At 45.9% G+C, this 27,290-nt stretch overlaps 1 protein-coding gene across 2 annotated transcripts in view; it reads right to left on the bottom strand.

The window, feature by feature from the left end:
* CACNB3 (calcium voltage-gated channel auxiliary subunit beta 3) overlaps positions 1 to 27,290 on the bottom strand; it is a 249,587-nt gene that overhangs the window by 182,813 nt on the left and 39,484 nt on the right. The window contains exon 1 of one of the 2 annotated variants that reach the window (XM_085600397.1): positions 13,032 to 13,264. The exons of the other annotated variant lie outside the window; for it this stretch is intronic. Coding sequence (XP_085456523.1) covers positions 13,032 to 13,073 — 42 coding nt within the window. The 5' untranslated portion in view covers positions 13,074 to 13,264. Of the gene's footprint in view, positions 1 to 13,031; positions 13,265 to 27,290 lie in introns of those variants that run through there. 2 annotated transcript variants of the gene reach the window in all.

The raw sequence follows: 27,290 nt of genomic DNA, 5'->3' as shown, positions 1-27,290 counted from the left end.
ATCTGCTACCATGCTCACATTCCCCAGTTTCTATGATATATTGCCTAACATTATGTGGGATTCGCACTAGGCCATGATGGCCGCCATGTTACCATTCTCTTGCATTGCATTGCTTTGTTGTAAGAAGTCTGTTGTTTATTTTGCGCATAATGAATTGTATTTAACTTTATTGAAAAAAACTTTGCTCTTGCGTGAACAAGGCGAAAGCTGAAACGCGTTGTGTGTACAGTCCATTAAACCAGCTTTAAAACTGCAAATCTCCTTGGCATCCGTGTATACTTTCGAAAGAGAAAAGTGTGGTGTTTCATAAGTGGGGCTGCCGATTACCCCAACACGGACCGTCCTGTCAGACAGCCTTCATCATTATCGGGATTGTTTGTTGATTGAATTTGAACGAAGGCTGACCTCGTCCATCTCCCTTGCCGTTTCCGTGCTGATCTACGTTGACTCTGGTATCACGGAGGACACTGGGATGGTTACCGAAGCGCCGCTTATTTGAAATATCGTGCGGTGAGTGACTACGGCATTGCAAAAGTTCTTCCGATATCTGTGAGGGACTGTGAGGTCTCACTTTACCCAAGTTGCTGATTCTTTGTGCTACCGTGGCGGAGTTCGTTCCTTAACGAACAGCTCTGTGGCGTGAGTTTCAGCTCCGGTCCGGGTTTTGTGTTTACCGCGTTACCTACGCAGCGAGGTGTGTGCGAGAAGGGAGCTGACTCGATATTGGGACTAACAAGTCTCAATATTTTCAGCGTTGGAGATTTGGAGCAAAACAACTTGGTGATTATGGCTGCAGCTTTAGAAGCAAAGCGCAAAGTAACGGCCAACAGACTCTTTTTTGCACAAGGCAATGCTAGTGGGGATCTAACCAGCCCAGCCACTGTCATTACGGAGGAAATAAAAATCCAGCAACTTTATATTCAATTGGAGAAATTATACAAAAAAGAACTCTCCAAATGGTGGGAAGCAGAGTCCCTACAAAGATATATTGATGTAGCCCGAGTGCCTCGAGGGCTGCGCATTTTTACCATTCCTACTTATGAGGACCCTGATCCGGAGATGTTGGAGGAATGGTCCAACAATTCTGCTGCCTGTTCCATAACTATGATGCGCATTTTAGTCAAATTTGCACTAAAAGACCGTAGCAAATTATTGGCAGAGATTGACCAGTTATCTGCCCAACTTGAAAAATTGGTGGCCAAAGATGTATTGGAGACTTTTATGAAATCTCTATTGCAACGAATGGACAAATTAGAGGAAGAGATTACGGCCAAAAAACAACGTAAGTTCGTAAGAGACTTTAAGGACTATCAGTCAGGCCGGACCCTTACTTTCCATAAAAAATACGATCATTTATTTGATATAAATGGAATTGTGTCCATACCACCATCCACAGCATCTGTTAATGTGGATATTATTGAGAGTGACGTCTCAGATGGCAGCTTATCAGATATACCCATGTCAGTGGCTACAAGTCTGGCTAGTCAAGATCTTCCAAAGAAGTCGAATAATTTTTTAGCCCAGTTCCAAATACTAAACCAGGGACGGACAGAGCAATATCAAGACCAAACTGGTCAGCGAGGCAGAGGGCGAGGCGGCAGAGGAAAAATCAGAGGAACAAACAGGCCAAACAGAGGAGCAAGAAAAGAAGTAGGAAGCCCAATGGGAATGATGACAAGGGGCAAAAAAGTTCAACAATGACTGTCATCAATCTCTCCCAACGATCTCTATCTGCAGATGAGAGAGACCTCCTTGGCCTAGGTTTGTCCTTTTGCCCTACTTCCAATTTTAATTTTGTTCAAACACGAATTGACTTATTTTACTTCTCACGCAAATTAAAATTGAAGAAATGGTTTGAAACCAAACACAACAAAACAGATATAACACCTGTGATTGTGCCTTTGAATACCCTCAATGTTGATGACATTGAGGTCCTACATGCAATATCTACCATGTCTAATTTGGAAAATTGTGATGTTGATGAATGTTTGAATTTGGATGATTTTTCGATTGACACCAACATTAACCCAGGCAGTCATTTTAAACCCAAATCTGTGTTTCTACCGAATATTGAATGTGATGCCATTGAGGTATTTGAGAGGGGTGTTTTAAATGACCTAAAGAAAATGAGACATGGTAAAATCCCGATGTCTGAGAAGAACCTTAACTGGTGTCAAATTCAAGCATTAGAAAACTTAAAGGCAGACAATACCATCGTTATCCGACAATCGGATAAGGGTGGTAATGTGGTGATCCAGGACAAATCAGCCTATTTGCGTGAGGGATTCAGGCAACTGAGTGACCAGACATGTTATGTGATTTCTGACAGAAGGGCCATATCAGTATCTAATGTGAAATATGGGGAACTACCAGTAGATTGGAGAGAGAAGGGGTTATTAGAGTGGGAGGAATTCAACTATTTGAGATGCCCTTACCCCCGGATACCTGTGTTATATTTACTCCCTAAATTGCACAAGGACCCGGTTAATCCGCCTGGCAGACCCATAGTTTCATCCATTGGGTCTCTATTGGAGAATACTTCCCGCTACATTGACCATTATTTAAGACCCTACGTAATTGCGTTACCAGCTTATTTACGGGATACTACCCACTTTTTAACTATCATTGATGGGATTCACTGGGAACCAGACTATACTTTGGTCACCCTGGATGTTGGCAGCCTGTATACCAGCATACAACATCAACTGGGTTTGAGGGCTGTGCAGCATTTTCTCAAGACTTGTTCTATTTCTCTCCTGTGTCACTCAGAGATGATCATGGCTATGATCGAATATTGTCTGATGAACAATTTTTTTCTATTTGATGATGTCATCTATCGGCAGTCACAGGGCACAGCGATGGGCACCTGCTTCGCCCCCAGCTATGCCAATCTTGTCATGGGCTGGTGGGAAGAGCAGGTGGCCTCACAGCTGGATGAATTTTCCAACTGTGTCCTGTGGCTCCGATATATTGACGACATCTTTTTAATTTGGAAGGGGGACTTGGACCCTGCCAGAGCATTTGTCAACAAACTGAATGACAACCCATACAATTTGGTCTTCACTGAGCATGTTAGTAGGACCTCTGTTGAGTTCCTCGACGTTACTGTGGAGATCAAAGAGCAATCCATGCACACATACCTTTACCGGAAAAAGACCGCCGGTAATAGTATTTTGAGTGCATCCAGCTCTCATCCTCGCAAGTTGGTGTGCAGTATCCCATATGGGGAATTACTGCGCGCGAAAAGTAACTGTAGCACGGAGAGCAGTTATGCAATTGAAAAAGACAATATGGTACAACGCTTCAAAGAGAGAGGTTACCATCCCTGTACCATTAAAGAAGCATGTAGGAAGGTAGATGACGTTGCACGCAATGAGCTACTGCACCCTGTGCAACGAATATCGGAGATGGAAAGTCTACGTTTCATTACTACGTATTCAGGACAAGCGCATGATTTGCGCCGTGTTCTGGATAAACATTGGCATGTTTTGCTAACTGACAATAATCTCAAAAAACATCTGACTAATCATCCGAAAGTTACATTCAAGAGGAGTAACTCTTTGAGAGATGAGTTAAGTCCCAATGTAATAACCAGCTTGACAACCCTTAAGAGTAGTTGTCGGCCAGGATTTCGTTGTTGCAAAAACTGCAAGGCTTGCAGAAATAGCGTGGATTGTACAGAGGTACATTTCTCGAGTATGAGCAAAAAGTTTACCATCAAGAAAGTTCTGAAATGTAATACTACGTATTGTGTCTATGCATTAACCTGTCCATGCAATAAGGCATATATTGGCAGCACAATTCATCGTGCGACAAAAAGAGTGTTAGAACATGTAAGGGCTCTACGCCATAACAACAAACAATATCCGGTCGCACGACACTTTTTCGAACAGCATGCTCAAAATGAACGACTGTTAAAGATGGTGGTAATTGATGCTGTCGTTGACACTGTACGTGGAGGTAATAAATTGCTCCACCTCAGACAATTGGAGTCTAGATATATTGTGGACTTCGATACAATGTTCCCTAAAGGGTTGAATTCTAGTGAAGAATTATCTGTACATTTACACAACTAAGTTCGAGGATTGATATTGTATATACTGTGGCTGTGATTTCGTTATACTAAAATTTGTTTTATTTTGTTATATTTTTCAGGGATTGGTATCAAAAATATGCTGTGGCCTTTGATAAACTGGGACTCCGAGTCAAGCTTAATTAAATTGTCAGAGTGCTGCACTCTTTCCATTATGCCCACTGGGGTTTTATTTAGGGCATGGTTTTCCATTTGATTACGAAGTCAGTGGGGTGTATATTGATTACACCAGAATTAATACCATTAGAGCTGTGCCCACTAGGGCTGATTAATTGTGTTTAAAGGGTGTATGCTTAAACATCTTTTATCATCATTGGTAGCGCGTGCAGCGTGATTTAGTTTGCACAATTTACTCAATACTAGATTGGCCACACTTTTATTTGGTGATAATTGAGCTCTATATCTGCTACCATGCTCACATTCCCCAGTTTCTATGATATATTGTCTAACATTATGTGGTATTCGCACTAGGCCAAGATGGCCGCCATGTTACCATTCTCTTGCATTGCATTGCTTTGTTGTAAGAAGTCTGTTGTTTATTTTGCGCATAATGAATTGTATTTAACTTTATTGAAAAAAACTTTGCTCTAGCGTGAACAAGGCGAAAGCTGAAACGCGTTGTGTGTGCAGTCCATTAAACCAGCTTTAAAACTGCAAATCTCCTTGGCGTCCGTGTATACTTTCGAAAGAGAAAAGTGTGGTGTTTCATAAGTGGGGCTGCCGATTACCCCAACACGGACCGTCCTGTCAGACATCCTTCATCATTATCGGGATTGTTTGTTGATATATATATATATATATATATATATATTTATTTATTTACCATATCATTACTGTACATCATGGATTTGTTCTTCGAAACAATGTCAATTTGCCTGAGGCCCTCCAGTGGTTGGGCTAAATGCTTTGGACAAAGAATGAATGCCTATGATGTTAATTTTTAGGTCTGGGTTAGAGACATTTTCGCTGTCTCACCAGCCAGATGAAATGGAAAAAAATGATAACTAAAATGCATACGTAGACTGACTTTGCTTCTGCTCTCTTTATTTGTCTGTTCAGCTGTCATTTACATTTTGCTCAGTGCTTAATTTGAGCCAGGGCTTTCTGGTGCTAATCACCGGCACTTAATTGTCAACACCATACATAGAACAGTCTACCACATGATGGTGCTGCTCATCTAATTTAGATATGAGCAGAACAACGGTTGTTTAGGAATACAATATACATTAAAATTGCAAATACCTGCCTCCCCAGCCACTCCTTTAGCTTTGGGGACCTGGAATAATCTGAACTGTCGCATTTACATGCAAGCGAGATGATTAGTAATTGTTTTTGGCAGCGCTGACAAGGGCGATGGGTGGTGCAAGCTGCAGTGGCCTCCCGGTCAGAGCCCTGGCACTTAATATTTTACAAATTAAGCACTGATTTTGCTTCTTATTACTGCAGCACGTAATGTGGTGCAAGAGATAGATCCACTTCAACCATTGGCTCTCTTGCACTGAGTGATGGCATTGTACATTATCACATGTGCACATCCACCTAAAAAGAAGTGCACTTCAGATCCAGGCTACAGGCCGGTATTTTACTTTGTGAATGCCCTTTTCTTTCCATTCTTTATCATTTTTTATTTTTATAGACATCCTTACGTGGCTACAGTAATTTTCTTTAATTTTTTATTTTACAGAGTTTTATATAGCGCAAACTTGACCGAGTCGGATATCAGAGCGCTTTACATAGCACCAGTTGTATACATGAGGACACATTCATTTTTGTTAGGCACAGGGAGATTAAGTGGTTTGTCCACAATCACAGGATGTTCAGCGTCATTGCAGAGACTCGAACCCGGTTCCCCAGATTCGAGTTCGACCGCCCTAGCCATTAGGCCAACTCCTCACCCCAATAAAAGTGAATAGAAACTTTTCTTGCTCAGATAAGAATCATATTTTCCAGTGATGTTCGTTAAAATTAAAAAGTCTTTCTATATCTGTTTAGGTACCCCTACCTTATAAGAATAATCAGTACTGTTCTATCAAAATGATATTTCGTGGTTATTTGCCTATGTTACATTTGTTTTGTTTGCATATGGCCATTGCGTTTCGATGGTGGCATGCTTTCACTTTTTCCATTTTTATTTTTGCTGTATATGCTTGCGTTAAAAAATACCAATTCACCAGCTTACCGATGCCAGGCCTGTTGGCTATGCCAATGCTTGATTAGTTTGTTTTTGTCACATTTTACTTGCAGACTCTTTGTAGCGTTCTGTGTACCCGAATGTAAAACCATAAGAGCAATCGCAGTCTCTGGATTAAGTGTACCTGTGTTCTCTTGTAGTTTTACTATGATGTTGGTGCTCTGAAAAGTCCTTTCAGATATTCGTGAGGTTAAGATCCTTTGTCTTGTTATCACCTGGCACACTGAATGACCACATTTCATGCCTTCTTGAAAACCTGTAAGTTACTTAAACCCATTAAAAGAGGGAATCAATCGAACATTCACATGCATGGGACCAGATGCTCGTCTGGTTTTGCTTCCATGTTTCTTCCACCTGAATTTTGGGTTGGGTGCTCAGTTTGGCATTGCCTGATCCGGGGTATAGTAATGGGCCGACTTCCTTCGGTGTTATGGGACTTTGGTTTTCGAAGCCTCTGTACATGGTGCACAATGTGTTAAATGTTGATCTTTCTTCCACTGGGAGGCAGTTGAGCTCTTTTGGGGCAGGTGGAACATTGTTCCATTTTCTTTGGTTCAGAATAGACCTCGCTTTTTGGTCTGGATTCTTCGGAGTTCCTGTAATTTCTTATTTGTTGGAGCAGCGTTGATTGTGTTGTGGTTCGTATAGCGTAATGCCAGGACTCTGAGTTCTCTCTTTTGTGTAATTTGTAGACCAGAAAGATCTTTCTGACCATCAAGAGCTAGAATTTTTGTTGCGGTTGAAGATTACGACCTCATCGAACCAGATACTGGTTCTTTACTTTCCATGTGGGTGTTGGTGGCTGCTTCCAAAAGGATTCTCTCACCCATCTGTATCACTCAGTGAGAGACAACCCTTCACAACAGTATTGAAGAGCAATACAGGACTTGTCGGCCCCTGCACAACAGCCATGCTGCAATCAGTGGGCACACTCTGCAAGCACTACTTCTCGGACACTGATTTAAGAAGTGATGCTCTTGCAGAATTTTCTCAAAGACTGGTTCGTTTAAAGGCTTCTCTTCTGGGTGTTTTTACCACCTGGTGTGAATTTCTAGACTATCCTACGCAGGAGATGGAGAATTACTTTTCTGGAGCCATAGTTCTCTAGGGATGTTATTAATAAATTCCTTTGAATTCCCTCCCAAGCGCACACTTCTGTGGAGTCAGTGGTTTTCGAGTCCACTGCTTGCTTTGAAAGAAAGCTAGACATGCATTCACGTGGGTGTGATTAAAGTAGCTTGTTTGGTGCCCTTCGGATGGAAAATGTATGTAGAAAGGCTAAAAAGTGAGTATTGTGACTCTCATATTTTCAGGTAAGTATGTGGATCTTTACTAGGTGGCAGCAAAGAACACTCAATATGGGTAAGTTACATTTTTCTACCTCATTAGCGCAGAATGCTTTTCAGCACCGAAGGACAAACAGATCCGGTAACACACACAAGCTCAAGAGAAACATCACTTAAAACTGGAACTGGGCTACTTCTTCCCCCTCCTCAGGCAAGGTTGCGAGGAATCAATAGATGTTCCATTCTTGAGGAACTGATCTATAACTCAAGGGATTACCCACATTGGCATGCCAGGATCTGGGGTCGTGATGGGATCAGTTTAAAATTTCTGTGATACAAGCATTGTGCTATTGGGTGCCAAAGTTCTCTCTTTTTTTATCACTTTGCAGACGCGACCATATACTGTGTTGGATGATTTTCACAAGTACCAATGTCTTGCAAAGGTTGCTGCTACTCTTTGCTGTCTACGCCATTGCTGTTGGTGTTGTTGTTGTATCTATTTTAAACAATAAAATGTTTTATTTAAAAAAAACACAACTTCTTAGGTAAACAGTCATACGGTCTAACTTTTTGCAGAGGCATAAAGAAGGGTGACATTGTCTCCCTTCATATGAAGGGACATAGGGAGTGTTTATGGCTCCCCTTAAGGATCTAGGCACTCGCACATCTCCTGTACTATTTATTTTCGTGCATTGCTGTCTGCAGTGTAATAGATGATGGTCTGAGTCCATCTTCTTCTATGGTCCATAGAAACTGGCTTAGAATCAGTGGCTTTTGGGCCTTGACTCTAACATCAGCCCTTAGAGGCTGTAAATTACAAGTGTGACTGTGTCAGCGGTGGACACTAATTCCTTTGGTTACCTGGCAAGACCATCCTTCTTCTTGCCCAGTTATCTATGAAAGATTCAGTTGTGTAATTTTGGAACAATGTATTGGTCTGATGAAGGTATTTTAGTGACTTTGCAACTCAGCCATCCATCTTTCAATAGCTGGTGTGAGGTCCAAGACTGCAAGATATTAATCTCCCTATAAAGTGTATGCATGCTTCAGAGATAGTGTGTTTTTCATGAATGTGTTGAAAATAGTGCTGTAAGGTTTTTGTGCCATGTACAAGATTTTGAGCATGACCTGGCACCTTACCAACTGAGATGCCACATGGCCAAGGCTTTAAGTGGGCCGGGTCCTGCCGGTGCCTCAGGACCGGCAGTTCTAAAAAGCAGGTGCTGAGAATGGTCCCTATTGGTCTCTATATTTTTTTCCTTTACCATTAGGGTGAAAAAAAAACTTAACTCTGCAGCAGGACCACGCTTTACTGGCTTTGGTGTAACTTCAAAGAGACTCCTTATGGTTATTTCACAGTCTCATCATTTCAGAACTGAAGCATTTTCAATATTATATAAAATGAAGCCATAGTTATTGCTTATTTATCGTATGCAACTAACAACCATTGACAAAGCCAATAGTACTGGCTTGTTGTAGGCGTGATGTTACTTGTTGTATTGTATATCCAGATGCAATGACAAAAGCAGCAAAATACCAGTCAGGCGGCACACTCTGCTTAGCACAGATTTTTAGCTTACGTGTTTTTAGGCCACGCCCTTAATCACATCAGCCACGCCCCTTTGAGAGACCACTCAGTTGTTTCATCCCACTTAAAGCCCTGCACATGGCTACCCGGGATCAGGTAGGTCTCATTTACCTCTCTTCTGGTCTGAGAAGTTCCACAGGGGTAGACAGAGCTTACCCACTGCAGTCCCTCTCTTGTAATAAGGTTCCCATGTCTTCAGGTTTAAAGAAATTTGCTGCCTCCTTTCAAACAGGTCCTTCCTGTTCAGTCAAACCTTAGACCTAGTATTTGCTCACCCCCACGATTTTAGTATAGAATATGAGTAAGGAATATTGTGACACTCTAATATTGAAAAACTATTGAGGACAAAAATTTCGAAAGATAAGTGCATAAAGAGTAATATAGACTTATTATTCTGAACTCCACAAATACGCAAATTGCCGACATACATATCATCAAGATACGTAGAGGCGGAGTTAGGTAGAAAAAAATCTATATATACTTAGCTGTCAATATTTTAGTTCTCAGTGTTTTGGCTAAGATATTAATGTACCACAATATTCCCTGCTGTATATCCAGGGCTACACTCTCCCACAGATCTTATATCACCATTAGCATGATGACTGGCACAAAGGTGGAGCACCTGTCTGCAACAGTTTTGAGGCACAACGAAGGATGTGAGAAGCTGGCAGTGGTGTGGGGGCCTCATGCCACCAGTGCTTCCAGCCCAACACCTTCCACCCTACACCAAATCTACACACCAAATTCAACCAAGAGCACAGATGTTTCTGGTTGACCTTTGCCTAGCACAAGGGGCTTAGCTATAACCAGTGCCCTGTGGTGTGAAAGGCCCACTGGTCCACAAACACAGCTGTTTTTACCACCAAATCAGGGGATAGGGAGGGTCCATATTCCCTGCCTGCATTAGAGTCCACTTCATCACAGCTTCACACAACAAAGGAATGTCCAATCTAGTTTAAAATGTTCCAGTTGCTCGGGCAGTGCTACCAAGCGTGTTCGAAGCTCTTAATAAGCAGCGAGTCGCACACAAGCGCGCTCCTCGTCTCTGGGCAAATTATTAGCCGTGTGCGCTGTCATCCGAGTGGGCGGAAATACGCTTCTTCGCGGTGCCTCCTTAGGCCCTCCCGCCCTGCCGTCTGTCGCTCACAGGAGGCATTATTCATCAACACGTCCCCAGGGCCAAGCGTGCCTGCCTATTCCATTTATCCGGGAGTTTTTTGCTGTGTGTTTTTGGCACCGTCCGCACCTGAGCCGTCTTCGGAGCGCGCGGGAAACGGTGCATCCCCTGGCTGCGTGGGTCACGCCGAGGAGACGTCGAGCCAAGCCCCGCCCCCCGCGCGGCGAAGGTGCGTGTGAGAAGAGGGCCCTCGCGCCCCTCACCTCTCCAGGAGTGAGAGAGCGGCGCTCTCCTCGGCGTGATGACAGGCACCCGGGTTGTGGACTGGGCATGAAGCTTTCCAGGGTGCCACCAGAATCTGAGCTGCATCAGAGCCATGATTGGAAAGCGGCTGAGGGGCATGTGTGTGGTGCCTAGCGGGAACTCAGACCACATCCCTCAAAGACACAGGTTCACACCAGGAAGCAATATGACCAGCCTTCCATCCACAAGACCCTCGCCCTGTAAAGACATACTGACGAGTCTTGACCCCGCGGATTCACAGGGGTGGCACCCCACGGCGCTAAGCTATTGGACGAGATGCGCACCTCACAAAACTCTGTGGAAACCACCTTCTTCTCACCAAGACAGACGGGCAAACCCCCTGCTCCCCCGCCCAAAAATAGTCAGTCAGGTGACTGAGATCCTTTCTCCACATAACCGTATGAATATGGAAGTACCCTCAAGTCACACAGTGAGGCCGCACTTAATAAAGCCATAGGGAGGATACCCTCACCCTATAAGGCCATATTGCTCATTCCTCACCCGTCAAATCTATAAGGCCAACCCTCACTCTACCAAGACACCTAGACCAGACCCACACAAGCTTCTGAACCGGACCCACACACGCCTCAAAGCCACTCTGGTCAGCTCTTGGCGCAAAAAACATAAAATACCCCCTGCAGAGTAGAGCAAGCCTGATAAACCAGTGTAACTTCTGTAACTGTGCATGGAAGGCTACAGGTCAGCCACAAAATATAGCGACCACAAGAGCCTGCGCCCACCAGACTCTTGCTGTCTACCCACCCACCCTTCTAGGGGGACATACTAGGCCCGAAAGCCGCTTTCAGAGAGGAGACTGTCTGAAGGGCACAGCATGCCCCATCGCTGCTCTGTATGACCAGAGGAAGCCCTTCACTGGTTGTTTCCAGGGGGAGATGGGACTGTGTCACTGCCGTAGGTAACCAGCATAGACCTCATCACTGCACTGTATGGGTGATCAGAGGAGGCCCCATCACTGAGTCTTGGGGGTGAATTCCCCCTCAGAGGAGAAGTAATGGAGTTTAGTTTTGGAAAGGTTAGTGGCAAGAGGGGCGGGAAGTGGGGGCAACAAAAAGCACTCTCAGCAAACCCTCCCACCCCGGAGTCATATCCCTGCCCTACACTCTGTGGTGTCTGCCTCTCGAGTCCTGTCGGTGTCTGTCAGTGAGTGTCTGTCAGGGACTGTGCCTTGGTGTCTGGTAGGGCCCGTCTCTGTCTGCCTGTTAGAGCCTGTCTCTTGTTGCCTGTTAGAGCCTGTCTGTTGGTGTCTTTCGGAGCCTTTTAGTGCCTCTCCGTGTCTGTCGCTGTTTGCCAGTCCTCCAATGCCTACTTCTGTTGTTTGTAAGTGATTCTGGCGGGATTCGGTACTCTGTCGGCCGCTTTGAAAGTGACTCTGTCAGCGCCTCACTACGGGCGTCAGTCTGCATGTGTTTGACTGTGTCTGTTGCCAATCTGTGTCTGCCCCTCCCCTTCCCTCGGCGGCGCTCAGTGCCCGTCTGTCTTTATCTCCCCCTCTCGGCCTTACCTTTTACCACCTAGTGTTTCTGTTTACCTTTGATTCAACATGCCCCACAGCCATTCCTTCGACTAGAGCCCTCCCAGGCCTGCCCCTTCCTCACTGTCTCAGGCTGCGTGTGCCTCTCTCTTCCTCCCCGCCCGGGCCCCTCCTCAGCCCTGTCTTTGCCCGCCTCTGTCAGACGCGGTCTCCCGTCCTCGGCCAATCCCTGATTCCACTGCCTTGCCCATTCTGTCTCTGGGTGTGCTGCCTGTCAGTGTCTCTGTCAAACCCTGTCCTTCTACAGCGACCCTCAATGGTCATCCACCTGTCCATGGTCGCTCTCTTCCGCCATCCGGGTCTGTCTGTCCACGTCCAATCCGAGTCTGTCTGTCCACGTCCCTCCCCAGGAATTTCCACCCTCCCGTTGAAATGGTATGTCAGACCCTTCCCTATGTACATATCTGGGGTGCGAAAACAGTACCCTTTCCCTAGATTCCTGTCAGCCCATGCTCGCCGCCGCCCCCTCCACTGTCTCGGTCGGAGCCTGGACCCCTCCATCTGAGGTGATCTGTCAACCCCACCAGACTCGCTCCTGCCCATGGATTCCCTCCGCCAGGTTTGCCCCGGGCTGCCCACCGCCAAACTACCTCCCCTCACCCCCTCGCCTCTTTGTTTCCTGCCCTCAGCGGTCGCTGTCATTTCAGTTATTTTTGGTTGAGCAGCGTCATATTGTGCATGATATTCCCCTCAGACTGATGGCTGCCAGTCGGAGAGTGTGTGTGTTGGGGGAGGAGGGATGTTTCACGGGAGATGGGGAGGTGGAGGTGCAGACCTCAAAACAAATGGCTAGCATTTTGACAGCAGAGAGGGGCGAACTGCCTACAGCTGCTCTCCCTTCCTGGCACCTCCCGCTTTAATACCCCACCCTCTATCTATCATCAAGGGAGCCCGGTCTTACCTCGTTCAGCAGGAAGGTTGCACTCGAGTCAGAAAAAGACATAGAAGGCGCCGCGAAGCCCTGAGTCGAGGAGTCACAGGCTCTTCCACAGCCGAGGGAGCCCGCGCATCCTGTGAGAGCCGAGTCCCCTCCGCTCAGCCCCTCCTCGGTGACAGCGCTGTCTCCCCTCAGTCACTGCTCCGCTCTGCTCTCCGCTGTCACTGACAGCTCAGCCCTCCCAGGGAAGCCTGTACACCCCCCTGTCCTAACTGCCTGGCTGCCGGCATCCCTGTGCGCACCACAGACCACCTCACTGGCAACCTCGCCCCCTCGCAGCCACGCCGACAAGCCCCCTCCGCACCTCACACCCTCCCACCCCTCACCCACAGCTTACCCTTCCCACACAAAGCTCCCACTCCCTTCACAGCCCACCCTTCCCTTCTCACTCACAGCTCACCCCACACTTCTGACAGCTCTTCTCCCTCCCCACAACTCACCGCCTATCCACTCTACCCTCTCTCACCCACCCTACTCACCACCCGTCCTCAAGGCCTACCACTGCTGCCTACTGGCAGACCACCCCCTCATAGACCCCCGCCCCCACAGGCCCGAACCCCACACCCCACTATTCTCACAGTTCTATCCCCTGCCTTCCTCACTTGCAACCCACCCTCCTCACAGACCACCCACATTTCCACAGGCAGCTCTGAACTCCACTATCCTGACATTCTACCTCCACCCTCTTCACTCACGGCTCACCCTCTTCTCTAGTCAAGCCCTCTCCCCCTCCTCCCGTAGGTCAACTCAGCACCCCACATCTCCACCCTTTCCACTCAACCCCCCTCCGCCCTTCTCTCTGCCTGCGCGTGCTTCTTCCAGTAACGGACTCCTTGGACTCTAAGTGCACTCTAATCACATCGACGTCTGGGAGTAGAGAGAATGTTTCCCTGTGTTCAGACAGACACGTGCGTTTCACCCCCTGTGTCCATCTCGCACCCATCCCCAGTACACATGCACACCTCCCTGCAAGAGTAAATGATGACGCATTTGTCGGTGTTCACGTGCAGCTTTTACTATTTAGTAAAAAACGTTAAATCAGTTGTTTGCGTCACCACAGAGCCCCAATAAATACATAGAGCCCCTCGAAAGAGCAGAGTGCTCACCGTGAGAAGCAAAGGTAAAATACACGCACCTGAGGCATGTTTTTTGTAATAAAGGTGGTCTCTCAGTTGGGATGAGGAAGACGAGTTTTTGAAGACAACGACCAGCTTTCATCCCCGGGCATCCATCAACCACCCCAACCGAATTCGAACCTTTAGTATTCCATAACTAAGGACGCACCGAATGAGGGACAAGGAATAGCCCGGACAACCATGCAAACAGTAATACTCTAACCAAACATCCAGAACATGAAGAAACAATCATGAAAGAACAGTATAACAGTTTTCCTCTGACCTCGGGTTCTTGGGATGAGTGTATGGGCCTCCTCTTGCCTTCCCCACTCCCTCAGCCACTGATGACTGGCCCTGTGTTTTTTTTATAATGCACTTTTCAAAAACCAGAGCCCTGAACTTCAGTTTCACTGAAGAATTTTTAATTTTGACTTGGAAATAGCTAAATATAGCTAATTTGTAGGCCTCGCCCACAACATGTGCTGTTTGTTGCAAAACATATTGTGAGCTTACTATGGACGTAGAGTCCGCCCCAATGCTTAACACTGATTGACTTTATGGTCACTCTCATTTGCTTGCTTCTTATTCATCAGCTGGGATTTTTCTTCCTTTTCTTGTGTTTATCCTACCCATGAAGCACGGAAGCTTTACTGTGTCCTTTCACTTCTCGCTTTTTCAGGCACATCTTTGTTTTTTTGTTTAAGGACTCCACAAGAGTGCATGTGTTTTCCTGTTGTCTCCCCTGCATGGTTCTCTCCTCTCCACTCTGCCCCTCTCAGTGTTCCTCTCTCTTGCCCATGTTGCCTTTCTTTCCCGTATGGTTTTTCCCCACACGCTTCATGTTACTGTCTTTTGACTGTTTAATGCCCCACCCACAGAGCGCCTATTGCTCCCTCCACATGCACCCTCCTGTTTTCCTTTGACCCCCAACCTTGGCCCCTAGTGTTCTTTCACCCCTTGTCCCCTGTGTTGCTTTCAACCCCCCCGCACCTCCTTGTTGCTTCTGTACCCCGATGTTGCTTCTCCCACCCACTTAAAGAAAATCCTTTTCACACTTTTTTTTAGTTACTGATTCAACTTGGTTAGCACTGTCAAAAGTTTTTATTGATTTTTTAAAATATTCTATAACCATGCAACACAGCATGCTGTGCTGCACTCTAAAACCATTACAATTCAAGTAGATCACAAACACGTGAGCTATTGGCTTTGCCAGTGTTTGTTTTGTGTGAAACTGATTGTATGGTTGCAGCAGGCTTCTTTAGCATCTGCTGTTTTGTGGCTGCAAATTATATCTCATCTCTCTGGAAAGTATCCCTTTCTAGCTGTTTACAAGTGTCTTTGGTCGTTGGCAGACTTTAATGTGTATGATTTTTGTATTTCCAATTCATGTAGCTCATGTACTCTTAGCTGATTTCATACCCGAATTTGCAATATTTGCACAGCTACGTTTCCTTATTGATAGAGGAATGGATGGGCATTTGCAAAAGCTCCCTGTCTGGTAAAATATTATCTGTAGGAAGCTGGATTACCCAGTGGGCAAATTCTCCCACCAGCACAGATGCCTAGCTCCCAGCCAGGCAGGCAATGTTTCTTTAAGAAAGCCCTGGTCACCCCTTGGTATCACAGGCCCGAGATGAGAGAATGCACATTAGGATCAAGCAGTGCCTGCATGAAGAAATGACTCACTAAAGCTCCCAAACCAATATAGTAAAATGAAAAAGTATTTTAAGATTAAAATGAGGCAAACATGGCAATTGAACAATTATTAAAATACAGCTGTGAAATGGAAAAAACATTGGAACGTTGCTCTCTGGGCTTCTACCAGCCATTAGAAGCCCGAAGCCCTCCATCGTCTTCAATGGAGCGCTGAGCATCCCAATGTTCCAATACAATGTACTCACTTATGGCTAAACTCTAGAAAGTGAGTGGTCAGTTTGAAACTTTTCAAAATATCGCAACTAAAAAAATGGGATGCCACGTCTGTATCCTGCCATGGTAAAAAAAAAAGGCTACTTTCAAGCAAATTGGTTTTGTTATCAATGGATCCAGGGCCTTCAATGAAACAGGCTTTAACTATATTTGTCTCCTGTATCTCATGTCATAGGCCATTGGAAGCTATGCTGGCTGCTGCACTGGGCCCACGCCTTGCTTTTCTTTTTGCTTGGGTGCTACTACTATTCTTGTAGAGGGAAAAGGTGTGACCCTCCTTCGCCACTGTCTGTGATGCTCAGTCAGTGCGAAAGACAGGCAGGTTGTGCACCTGCTGCTGCTGAGAAACTAAATAATATGGGTCTGATTAACAAAAGAAAGTTGTAAATCTGCACGCGGAGATTCACACCTACGTACACGTGTAGATGTATAACTTTCTGAAATTCACAAACATTTCCAGAAATACACACGGAAAAGTGCACCAGACACAAGCTTCCATGCATATTCCTATAAAGGATCCAACTGCCGCGGTGCGTAGTTCCCCAGAGCGAATACATCCACACAGGAGTAGTTGGATCCCCTGCACAAATTCACATTTTTTCCACACACCCAGCAAATCTGGAAGTGAGTTGTTCCATTTACCACCCTTAGAGGGTTGCCCCTGCTCTTAACTGGAGTAAATCTCTGACCATATCTAGGAAGGAGATTGACGAGTTTGTGAATGCTGAAAAACAGCCATATTTATGGGCATTTACTTACTTCCAAGTCAAACCATACATTGGAAAGCACCCCATCCACCCCTTGAGTGGCATTTACAGGCATGGAGAACCAAATGTACCTTTTAATAGTTCTTAGTGCATTTTCATGCAGCTAGAAGCACTCATATGATGAGTTTTTCAATCTCTCTTCATGTTCCAATGGAACCATATTCAATGAGAATCATAGTGATTTCTCAATGCACAGAGTAAGAAAACAAGCAGAATCCAGAAAACAGGGTACTGTGTGGAAAAGCAGATTTTCCTACTGTTCTAAATATTTGCATAGAATTGATCTACTGTGTGCATGGCCTCATGAGGCTTTTGGAGACAAGACTCCTTGTGCATACAGTTCCGGGAGTCCCCCTGACAAGAGTTAATGTGTCATTACGCTTGGTCAGTGGAGATCAATCTGTCCTATGTCTTGATTAGTACCAGTTTATGTGATGAAGGACTTTGCTATTGATTTCATTCCATTGAGAGGTTGTATGATGGAGGCAAGCATGGCTCAACCACGTGTGCATCTACCACGCAACCTGAACCACAAATGCGTCTTAAACACGCATTCCTTTACCACACAGGCTTTTATCCCGCAATTTCGTGGTAAAGGCATGAATGGTAAAGGGGTATGCGTGGCTAAGGTAGTGACCCCCCTCACCCCACCCTAAACTACAAACTCCCTACATGCCCTCCCCGGCCCTTAGGTCTAAATACCTGACCCCCTCCCACCCCCATGCTGTCCCTAACCATTAGCTTACGCTATCCGACTCCCTCCCACCCCCATGCTGTCCCTAAAACTACCCCAACCCCTTTCACTGCCCTTAAGCCTAAAATAATAACCCCTATTTTTAACAAGCATTGGCATAGCCAATAGGTCTCGCCTTTGGGACCTTATAAGTATTTAGCCATGCAACAGTTAATGTTGCACCAAGGATATTGTGCTGCATAACTAAATACTTATAAGGTCCCAAAAGCAAGACCTATTTGCTATGTCAATGCTTTTTGTTTGTGCGACTTGAAGTTGTTGCATGGGAGTGCTGTTCAACTGCTTGGAAATATTTCTGCTGTTTGTTTTTGGTTCTGGCGTACTGCGCCATGGTCATGTATGAAAGATAAAGGGAGAGGCAGAGACTGGCGCTCGAGAGAGAGGCAGGGACGGTCAGTGGAAGAGAGAGAGAGGAAAAGCAGACAAGAGGCAGAGATAGGCACAGTGTGAAAGTCAGAGAAACTGGGGCACAGAGTGAGGCCAAGGCAAGTTGTGGAAAAGCTAGAGATGAAGAGCCAGTGGAAAAGAAAGAGACAGACAGCAGAAAAGACAAACAGGTAAAGATAGAAAGACGCCCTGGAAAACAGAGAGAGGCAGAGACTAAGGCTTGTGGAGAGATGGACCGACCTTTGAAAAAGGCAGCGACAGACACAGTTCTCGTGTTTTTCCACGTGTCCACTTAGGGTGCTCCGTGTGTGTAAGAACGCCTTCTTCCTGTTTCAATGAAATGGCATCAGACTGGAATGTAAGTAGGCAAGCCTCTTCATGTTGACAAAACACAGGACACTCGCATTGGCATTCCGCGCCGTCCAAAGTAATTGCCCTTCTATGTGCGATGGGGAAAAGCGCCAGACATTTCTAATCTTTCTAAAGCAGCCTAGACCAATCGAGCCAGAGAGCCCTTTTTTCTGTTGATCTGCATTGCACTGAGTTTTGGGATCTCTTTAGGGAGCAGAGAGACCTTGTTCTACTGATAGTGTCAGGTACCAAGGACAGCAAAACGGGACCCAGAGAGGGCTGCATGGTACACAGGGCACCCCAAGGCACTGTTATACCTCAAGGTGTCTCACTGCACCACTGGATGGAAAGAAGTGCATCCCAGGGCCTGTCTGTCTCACTGCACACATTAAGGTGCTGATTAAGAAGAATCTAAAGAAAACTGAATAGGTTCTAGTAAGTAAAGTAAAGTATGCTCTTCGGGTAAAGTCGAAGGGCGCAAGAGCAAAAAGGGCGCAGCTGGTAAATAATGTGGAGCTGTGATGCCCTTTACTGGAGTGATGTAGTAGGGGTGGGCTCTTTGAATGAATGCAGAGAGCTCACAGGAGCCAGGATGGCAGGCGCAGCGTGAAGAAAACTAATGGTACACTTACTGAAATAATGTTGTATTCAGGAATGACTCATGCGTCAAGGAACACTTGTGGGAGCTTCTCAGGGTGAAGCGCGCTGTATTCAAGCCATATACTAGTGGGGGAGAGGGTACAATAAGTATTGTGATAGGCAGAGGGGGGACCGTACTGCAGCAGCTAGCACTTACTTAAGGTATGCAACGAGCGTAAGCAATTAGCAGAAGGTCTGTTCGGAATCTGGCAAGCGCCCTCTAGAGGTTCAGAACATCCGGGTTGAAGGTGCCCTCGTGCGACACAGCGTGGATAATGCAGGACGCTGTGGGGAAAATTAGTGTCATTACTCGGAGGTCTAAGGAAGGGCTGGAATTACGGGAGAGCGTGCAGTGAAGGCACTTACTTAATTGGAGTATGGGGGTATAGTGCCAGTGAATTAGGTGATTAACAGCCGCAATGTCAATCAGGGTGCGAGTTGCCGTTATTAAGAATGGAAGCCCTCAGAGTTGGCGCCACCGGACCAAGGTGAAATTAATAAGGGGTTACAACAAGCATTGGCCGCGCACGCGAGCGGCTGTGAGACACGATATGTGGTGGGGGAGAAGCGGGAGTTGTGTGCATGCGTGGCCAATACTTGGAAAACAAGCATAATAGACACAAGAACATCACTGAAGAAGGAGAGGCATAGCAAGCATTGGAGAGGCAGAGCGAGGCGCACGCTCTTGTGCGCGTAACCGCAAGCTCTAGGCCGCCACAAGCAAAAGCGCGTGGTAGCATTTTCTGGAGCACACACTAAATGTCTCGCAGAGCAGCGCATGCGCTGGCTCAGCGAGACCTAAAAACTACCCTGACTGCGTGGTTAAGGCATATGCATGGTTAAGACATGCGTGGTTATGCTTGTGTAGTCGGAACACACGTGGCTCTACCTGCGCTGTTCCTACTGTTCCCCCCATTGAGATGCCTAGTTTTCCATTACACTACCTAAGCTGACGCTTATGTTGAGCAGCATGCTTAGCCAATTATATTGCTTTAATGTATTGGCATGCACATGAGAGTGCATTGTATTTTAGCCAACTTGTTCTGAATGATTCTGAGCTGTATGTTAGTGCGGTGCAGAATGAAAGGAGAAGCTACCTTACTGTGAGTTGACCTTGATGAGGAGTGTCCCTTTTTGGAAGAGGATCCCCAGGCATGTTTCACAAATGCCCTTTGTGTGCTAGCCTCACCACTGCAATCAGCAGCTTTCAGGGATGCTCTCCCAAATGTGGTGTTGTAAGATGATCCCTAAGCTTCCCCTTTGCCCATCATTTATTGTCTTGTTCTAAAGTTGGAAGCAGAAGTTGGAAAGGAAGAGGCACTCTTTTTAAGTGGAACCTGTTTGACAGTGCATGCTGTCTGGCTGCTAAAGAACTAGTGAGAACGTACTGTGGGCCTGTAACCTGTCCTTCTTCTACAATTGGTTGGCTTTATTGTCATCCTCATTTGCTTGTTTCTTATTTGATGGCTTGCCTTTCAATGCTTTTGTTTGTTCCTCTCCTGGAGCATAGCCTCTTTACAATCCTTCTGAGTGGTTGCCTTGTATAATTCTATTGCTCATATATACTTTTTTGGTTGCGAAAATACTTCTTGTGTACATTCTGAAAGCTTCCCTGGGAATGGATTCCACTCATTGTATACCACTGGCATTGTGATTTGTAACTCTCATTTTCTTTCTTTCTATTTTCTGGCTTTATTAGTTTTAGGCTTTCTACCATGTCTCCGTCCCTCCCGTGGAGCACAGCCTGTTCACCATCACTACTTGTATTCTTCCACAAGTGCTCGCTTTCTGTAAACAGGCCTTTACATTTTATTCTTATTTTGTCGGATTTGCTGTGCTTTCAAAGGCAGAGGTCAAATGTAAGGCTCTGTCTTCAGAGGGGGCCTGATGTTTACTTTTCTTTGGTGGACTTCAAAATTAGAGGATTTATGTGACAATCTTGCGGGGCAATGGGAAAGAAAAGTTTTTTTTTCTAGCAGACAACAAAATGTAAGTGTCTGTAAATGAAGTGTGAAAAAATTCAGAATATATAAGAATTAGAAATGTACAAACAAAACACATTTTTCGTAATTCTGAAGTCTGGTGGAAACAAATATTTTAACATGATCTAAACAATTCACTACACTATGTGAAGCCGTTTCCACAAATTAATCTTTGTGCATTGTATGGTTTTAGCAATAAAACTGTGCGTGCAAATGTGATGGTCATTTCAATTCAAAAGGTGTTGTCTGTAATGGCAATGCGCTAACATGCCATGCATACTTTACTCCTCAGCACTCCAATCTAAGCCACTCCGCTCCACCCCACCTTCGCCACTCCACTCCACTCCACTCCACAAGACTCTTCAACACTCCACTTTACGACACTCTACTTCACTTAACGATATTCCACTCTAAAACATGACACTCCAGTCCACTCTCTGCCATTCTACCCCCACTCCACTCCACTCCATTCTACCCCACTCTATGCCACTTCACTCTAGGCCACTGTACAACACTCCACTCTACAAAACTCTATGCCACTCCACTGTACAACACTTCACTCTATGCTACTCAATGACGCTCTACAATGCTCCACTCAATGACACTCTACTCTACACCACTCCACTCTACAACAGTCTATGCACCTCCACTCTATAACACTTCATACCACTTAACTCCACTCTGTATTACTCCATGCTACGCCACTCCAATCTATGAAACTTTACTTCACTCAATGCTATGCCACTCCACACCACTTCACTCCACTCCACTCTACGATGCTGAACTCCACACCACTCTGCGTCCCTCAACTTTATGGCACTCTACTTTACTCTACTCTACGCCACTCCACGACACACTACTACATGCTGTCCCACTCCCTCTATTCTATGTCACTGTATTCTACTCTGTGCCACTGCACTCTACTCTGCTCTGCACAACTCCACTGTAAGCCACTTCACTCTAAGACACACACTCTATGCCACTAGTCTCTACACCACTCCACTTTACACCACTGCACTCTACTCTGCACCACTCTACCCTACCCCACTGTGCTCTATGCCACTCTCCTCAACAGACTGCACAGTGCCACAATACTCTGCACCACTTGTAACCACTCTAGTCTACTCCATTGCACTCTATGGCACTCTATTCTTCTCTACACCAGTGCACTCTACACCACTGCAGTCTACTCCGCACCATTCCACTTTACCCCACCTCGCTCTAGCCACTGCACTCTACTCTGCACCATTCTACTCTACACCACTGCACTCTATACCACTCTATTCTACAGCACTACACTCTACTCTGCACCACTGATCTCTATGGCATTGAACTCTGCACCACTCTACTCTACTCTGTACCACTGCATTCTACCTCACTGCACTCTACCCCTTGCACTTTATGCCCCTGCACTTTACACCACTGCATTCTACTCTGCACCATTCCATTCTACACCACTCCATGCCATTCCACTATACACCAATCTACTCCACGCCACTGTACTCTACATCACACCACTCTTCGGCACTCCACTGTATGCCACTCTAATCTGCACCACTCCACTCTACCTCACTGCACTCTACCCCTTGCACTTTATGCTACTCCACTCTATGCCACACCACTGTATGCCACTCCACTCTATGCTACTCCACTCTGTCACTCTACTCTGTACCACTCCACTTTGCTCTACTTTGCACTTCTCCACTTTACGTCACTCCACTCTGCACCACTCCATTCTATGCCACTCTACTCTCCTCTGCACCACTCCACTCCTCTCCACGCCACTCTATTATACTCTGCACCACTCTAATCCATGCCTCTGTACTCTACACCACACCACATTTCGGCACTCCACTGTACACCACTCTAATCTGCACCACTGCACTCTATGCCACTTAAGTCTACGTCACTCCACTCTATCCCACTCTACTCTACCCCACTGCACTCTACTCCCTGCACTCTAAGCCACTTCACTCTATGCCATGCCACTCTATGCCGTACCTCTCTATGCCACTCCACTCTATGTCACTCTACTTTACAACACTGCACTGTACACAACTGCATTCTGGACCACTGTATTCTAAGCCATTCTACTCTGCACCACTGTACTCTATGCCACTGCACTCAACATCACTCTGCACCACTCTAGGCCACAGCACTCTATGCCACTCTACTCTGCAGCACTGCACTCTTTGCCCTGCACTCTACGCCACTCTACTCTACACCACTTCACTCTATGTCACTCTACTCTACACCATTACACTCTACACCACTTCACTCTAGACTGCACCACTGAACTATTCAGCACTGCACTCTATGCCACACTATACTACACCACTCCTCTTGGCACCACCTCAATCTAACCCACCCCTCTCTACTCTGCACCACTGCATTCCATGGCGCTGCACTCTACACCACTCTACTCTAAGCTACTCCACTCCACTTTATACTGGTGCACTCTCCACCACTGCACACCACTCCACCATACACCACTGCACTCTGTCACTCCACTTTATGCCACTGCACTCTACTCTGCACCACTCCAGTCTAAGCCACTCTACTATGCACCACTCTACTATACACCAATGCAGTGTACACCACTGCACTTTACACCACTCCAGTCTACACAACTCCACTCTGCATGACTCCAGTCTACTCTGCATCACTCCACTCTACACCACTCTGCCCCACTACACTCTACACCACTCTACTCTGTACCACTCCACGCTACACCGCTCTACTCTGCATCATTCCACTCTACGCCACTCTACTCTTGCACTCTATGCCACTGAACTCTACTCCACTCTACTCTGCACCACTCCACTCTATGCCACTCCATGCCACTGTACTATACACCACTCTACTCCCCGCTACTGTACGCTACACCATGCCACTCTACAGCACTCCACTGTATGTCACTCTAATCTGCACCACTGCACTCTACGCCACTGAACTCTACACTATTCCACTCTACACCACTCCACTCTACCCCACTGCACTCTATCTCCTGCACTCTACACGATTCTACATCACTGTATGCCACACCCCTCTATGCTACTCCACGCAATGCCACTCCACTCTAAGTAACTCTACTCTGCACCACTCCAATTTACACCACTGTACTATACTCTGCACCACTCCACTCCACTCCACGTCACTCTACTCTGCAGCACTCTACTCCACGCCACTGTACTCTACACCACACCACTCCACTGTTTGCCACTCTAATCTGCACTGTTGCACTCTACGCCACCTAACTGTACCCCACTCCACTCTACTCCACTGCACTCTACCACCTGCACTCTATGCCATGCCACTGTATGCCACACCTTTCTACGCCACTCCACTCTACGTTACTCTATGTTACGCCACTGCATTGCACATGACTGCACTCTATGCCACTTTACACTACGCTGCACCACTCTCCTCTATGCCACTGCACTCTACATGACTCTGCACCACTATATGCCACTGCACTCTATGCCACTCTACTCTGCAGCACTGCACTCTATGCCACTCTACTCTACACCACTGCACTCTATGCTACTCTACTCTACACCACTCCACTCTACACCATTGCACTCTACTTCACTGTACTCCATGCCACTGCACTCTACACCACTCTATTCTACACCATTCCACTAAGCGCCACCCCAATTGACCCCACTCCCCTCTACTCTGCACCACAGCACTCTATGTTGCTGCACTCTACACCACTCTACTCTATGCTACTCCACTTTATGTCACTGCACTCTACACTATTGCACTCCACTCTACTCTACTCTATGCCTCTCCACTCTATGCCACTGCACTCTATGCCACTGCACTCTACTCTGTGCTACCCAAGTCTGTGCCACTCTAGTCTACGTCTCTCTACTATGCACCACTGCAGTGTACACCAATACACTTTACACCACTCCACTCCGCACCACTCCACTCTGCACAACTGAGTCTAATCTGCATCATTACACTCTACGCCACTCCACCCCACTGCATTCTACACCACTCTACTCTGTACCACTCAACTCTACGCCACTCTACTCTGTACCATTCCACTCTACCGTACACCACTGAGCTCTACTATGCACCACTCTACTCAATGCCAGTGCTTGGCATAATATTTCTCCTGGAGGCAAATCTCTCTCATCTCTGCTTTACTGCAGAGATCCAGAAGGCTGAACTGTGTAAAAAGTAAATTAGGCCCTGGTAAGCATTTCACTTTACTTTCTGATTCTTCATTATTCTTTTTTAAATTCTGTTAACTTTCTGTTCAGAAAAGTATTTGAAAATAAACCGTGCCGTTTATAACGATTGAACACATTGAATTCAATGTACAGTTTTGAAATTTCATAGGATATGTGTTTGCTTTTCCACCAGTATTTTAATATTCCCTTTCTTTTACGTTTTTTAAACAATAATTTATGGGCAAACATTTGCAAAGCCAAGAACTCAGCACCTTCATTTTAAAGGCAAGAGCTATTGGCTGTGGCAATGCTTGTTGACTGGTGCATTTGAATGCGTGACAGCACTCCCATGCTGATATAATAGTCACCTTGGTCCTCAGCTCAGTATCAGCATTGGCATTTATGAAGATTCCTGCCGACTTTGGTGCAGGAAACCAGGTTCGAGCCTCGAGGTCGCGTCCACATCCTGTGATTCTGGGCAAATCACTTAATCTCCCCGTGCCTGAATATGTAATGTAAATACGGTGCTCATGTACAGCGCTCCAATACCTTCGGGTCGAGTTCGCGCTATATAAAAGATTTTAAAAAAAAGAAGAAAAAAAAACAGACATATTTACTAAAAGTTGATGCAGCGCAACAAGGCAAACTGCAGCGCTGTGTTGAATGGATGAGGAGAAAGCTGAACAGTGCAATATTTACAAAACGATGGCACTGTTCAGCTCTCTCCCTGCACTGGCACATGTGTGGCTGCCTAGCGCCAACGCAGGCACCCATGCGTCATATCGCAAAGGTGCCTGTGTTGTGGTCAGGATTGTTTTTGGGCACAAGGGGATACCTTCCTGCTTAAAAACAATTGTCAGAGGCATATGCTCTTTCCATGTCAGCTGCAGAATGCAGCACACATGGGAAGAGGAAGTAACAAGGAGAAATTAAGATGATGCTCCTCGTTATGCCAGCCTCAGGTAGGCGCACCATTTTGGAGCAAATCCAGGTTAGCTGCCTTTGGTAAATCTGGGTTTGCGCCAAAATACATGTGTGGATGCATGGGAATGCCCATATTCCACCCATGTAATGCCTACCGGACTCAGTGAAATGCAACACAGCGTTACGTTTTTTACTATGTCACACAAGGCAATGCAATTAGCCCTCGCTTGGCTTTGTAAATCTCAATTAGCATTTTGCATCATGGCTGTGCCAAAAAAAGGGCACCACCACATCACACATGTTATTGCATCTTGGCCTTAGTATGCTTTGAGGTCAAAGTTTAATATGCATGCCTCTCTTGACCACTTGCATGTGCCCTGTGGAAAAGGACTGGTGACCTTAGTAAGCAGAATGCCCAGTCGGGCAAATTCTCTCAGCACCTTGCAAAACTAGTTCCTTGTCAGGTAAACAATGTTTCTCTAAGACAGCCTTGGCTTTCCCTTATTAGTGCAGAATGAGGTGGAAAGCAACTTCAGAAAATGTGTGCTAAGGGGTAGCAGTCCTGGAACTACTCTTGCATCAAGAAACCACTCAGTAAGCTCCCGGAACAATTTAGTAAAATCAAAAAGTATTTTATGATTAAAATAATACTAAAATGTCAAAAATTGGACAAGTCACTGAAAAGTTATAGTGTTTTAAAGTGAAAGTTCCATTCCCTATATCTTCTCCAATCTGCATTCACAATCAATGAACGTTCCTGTGGAGAACTCGCAAGAGACCATTGAAATCTGTCATAACATATCTATAACTCGCAGCCCAGCCATGAACAGTGTTGCATGACATAACTTCACTGCAACATCTGAAATGACATAATCCATTAATTATGTCAGTTCAGATGTTGCAGTGAAGTTATCAATTATGCCATAGAAAATGTAATGAGTGATGTAATATGTGAGGTAATAAGCAATGCATAGCGAGAGAGCACAAGTTATAGTAATATTAGGGAACAGGTTACAGTTACTTGAGATAACTATAACTGGTGAATTTAATTGTTTTTGTGTGTTTAAAATCATATATTTTAACTGACATTTTCACCTAACTAGCTACACTGACTAATGAGCCCCAATCCGGGCGACACCAGCCTTGGGTTGCTTGTGTTCCGGTTCAGGGAGGACCTGGGCTGGAAGTTCT

Source organism: Triturus cristatus, chromosome 4_2, assembly GCF_964204655.1.
Source record: "Triturus cristatus chromosome 4_2, aTriCri1.1, whole genome shotgun sequence".
NCBI classification, from domain to species: domain Eukaryota; kingdom Metazoa; phylum Chordata; class Amphibia; order Caudata; family Salamandridae; genus Triturus; species Triturus cristatus.
The sequence above is the reverse complement of the archived record's forward strand: the minus strand, read 5'-3'. Positions and strand labels throughout refer to the sequence as shown.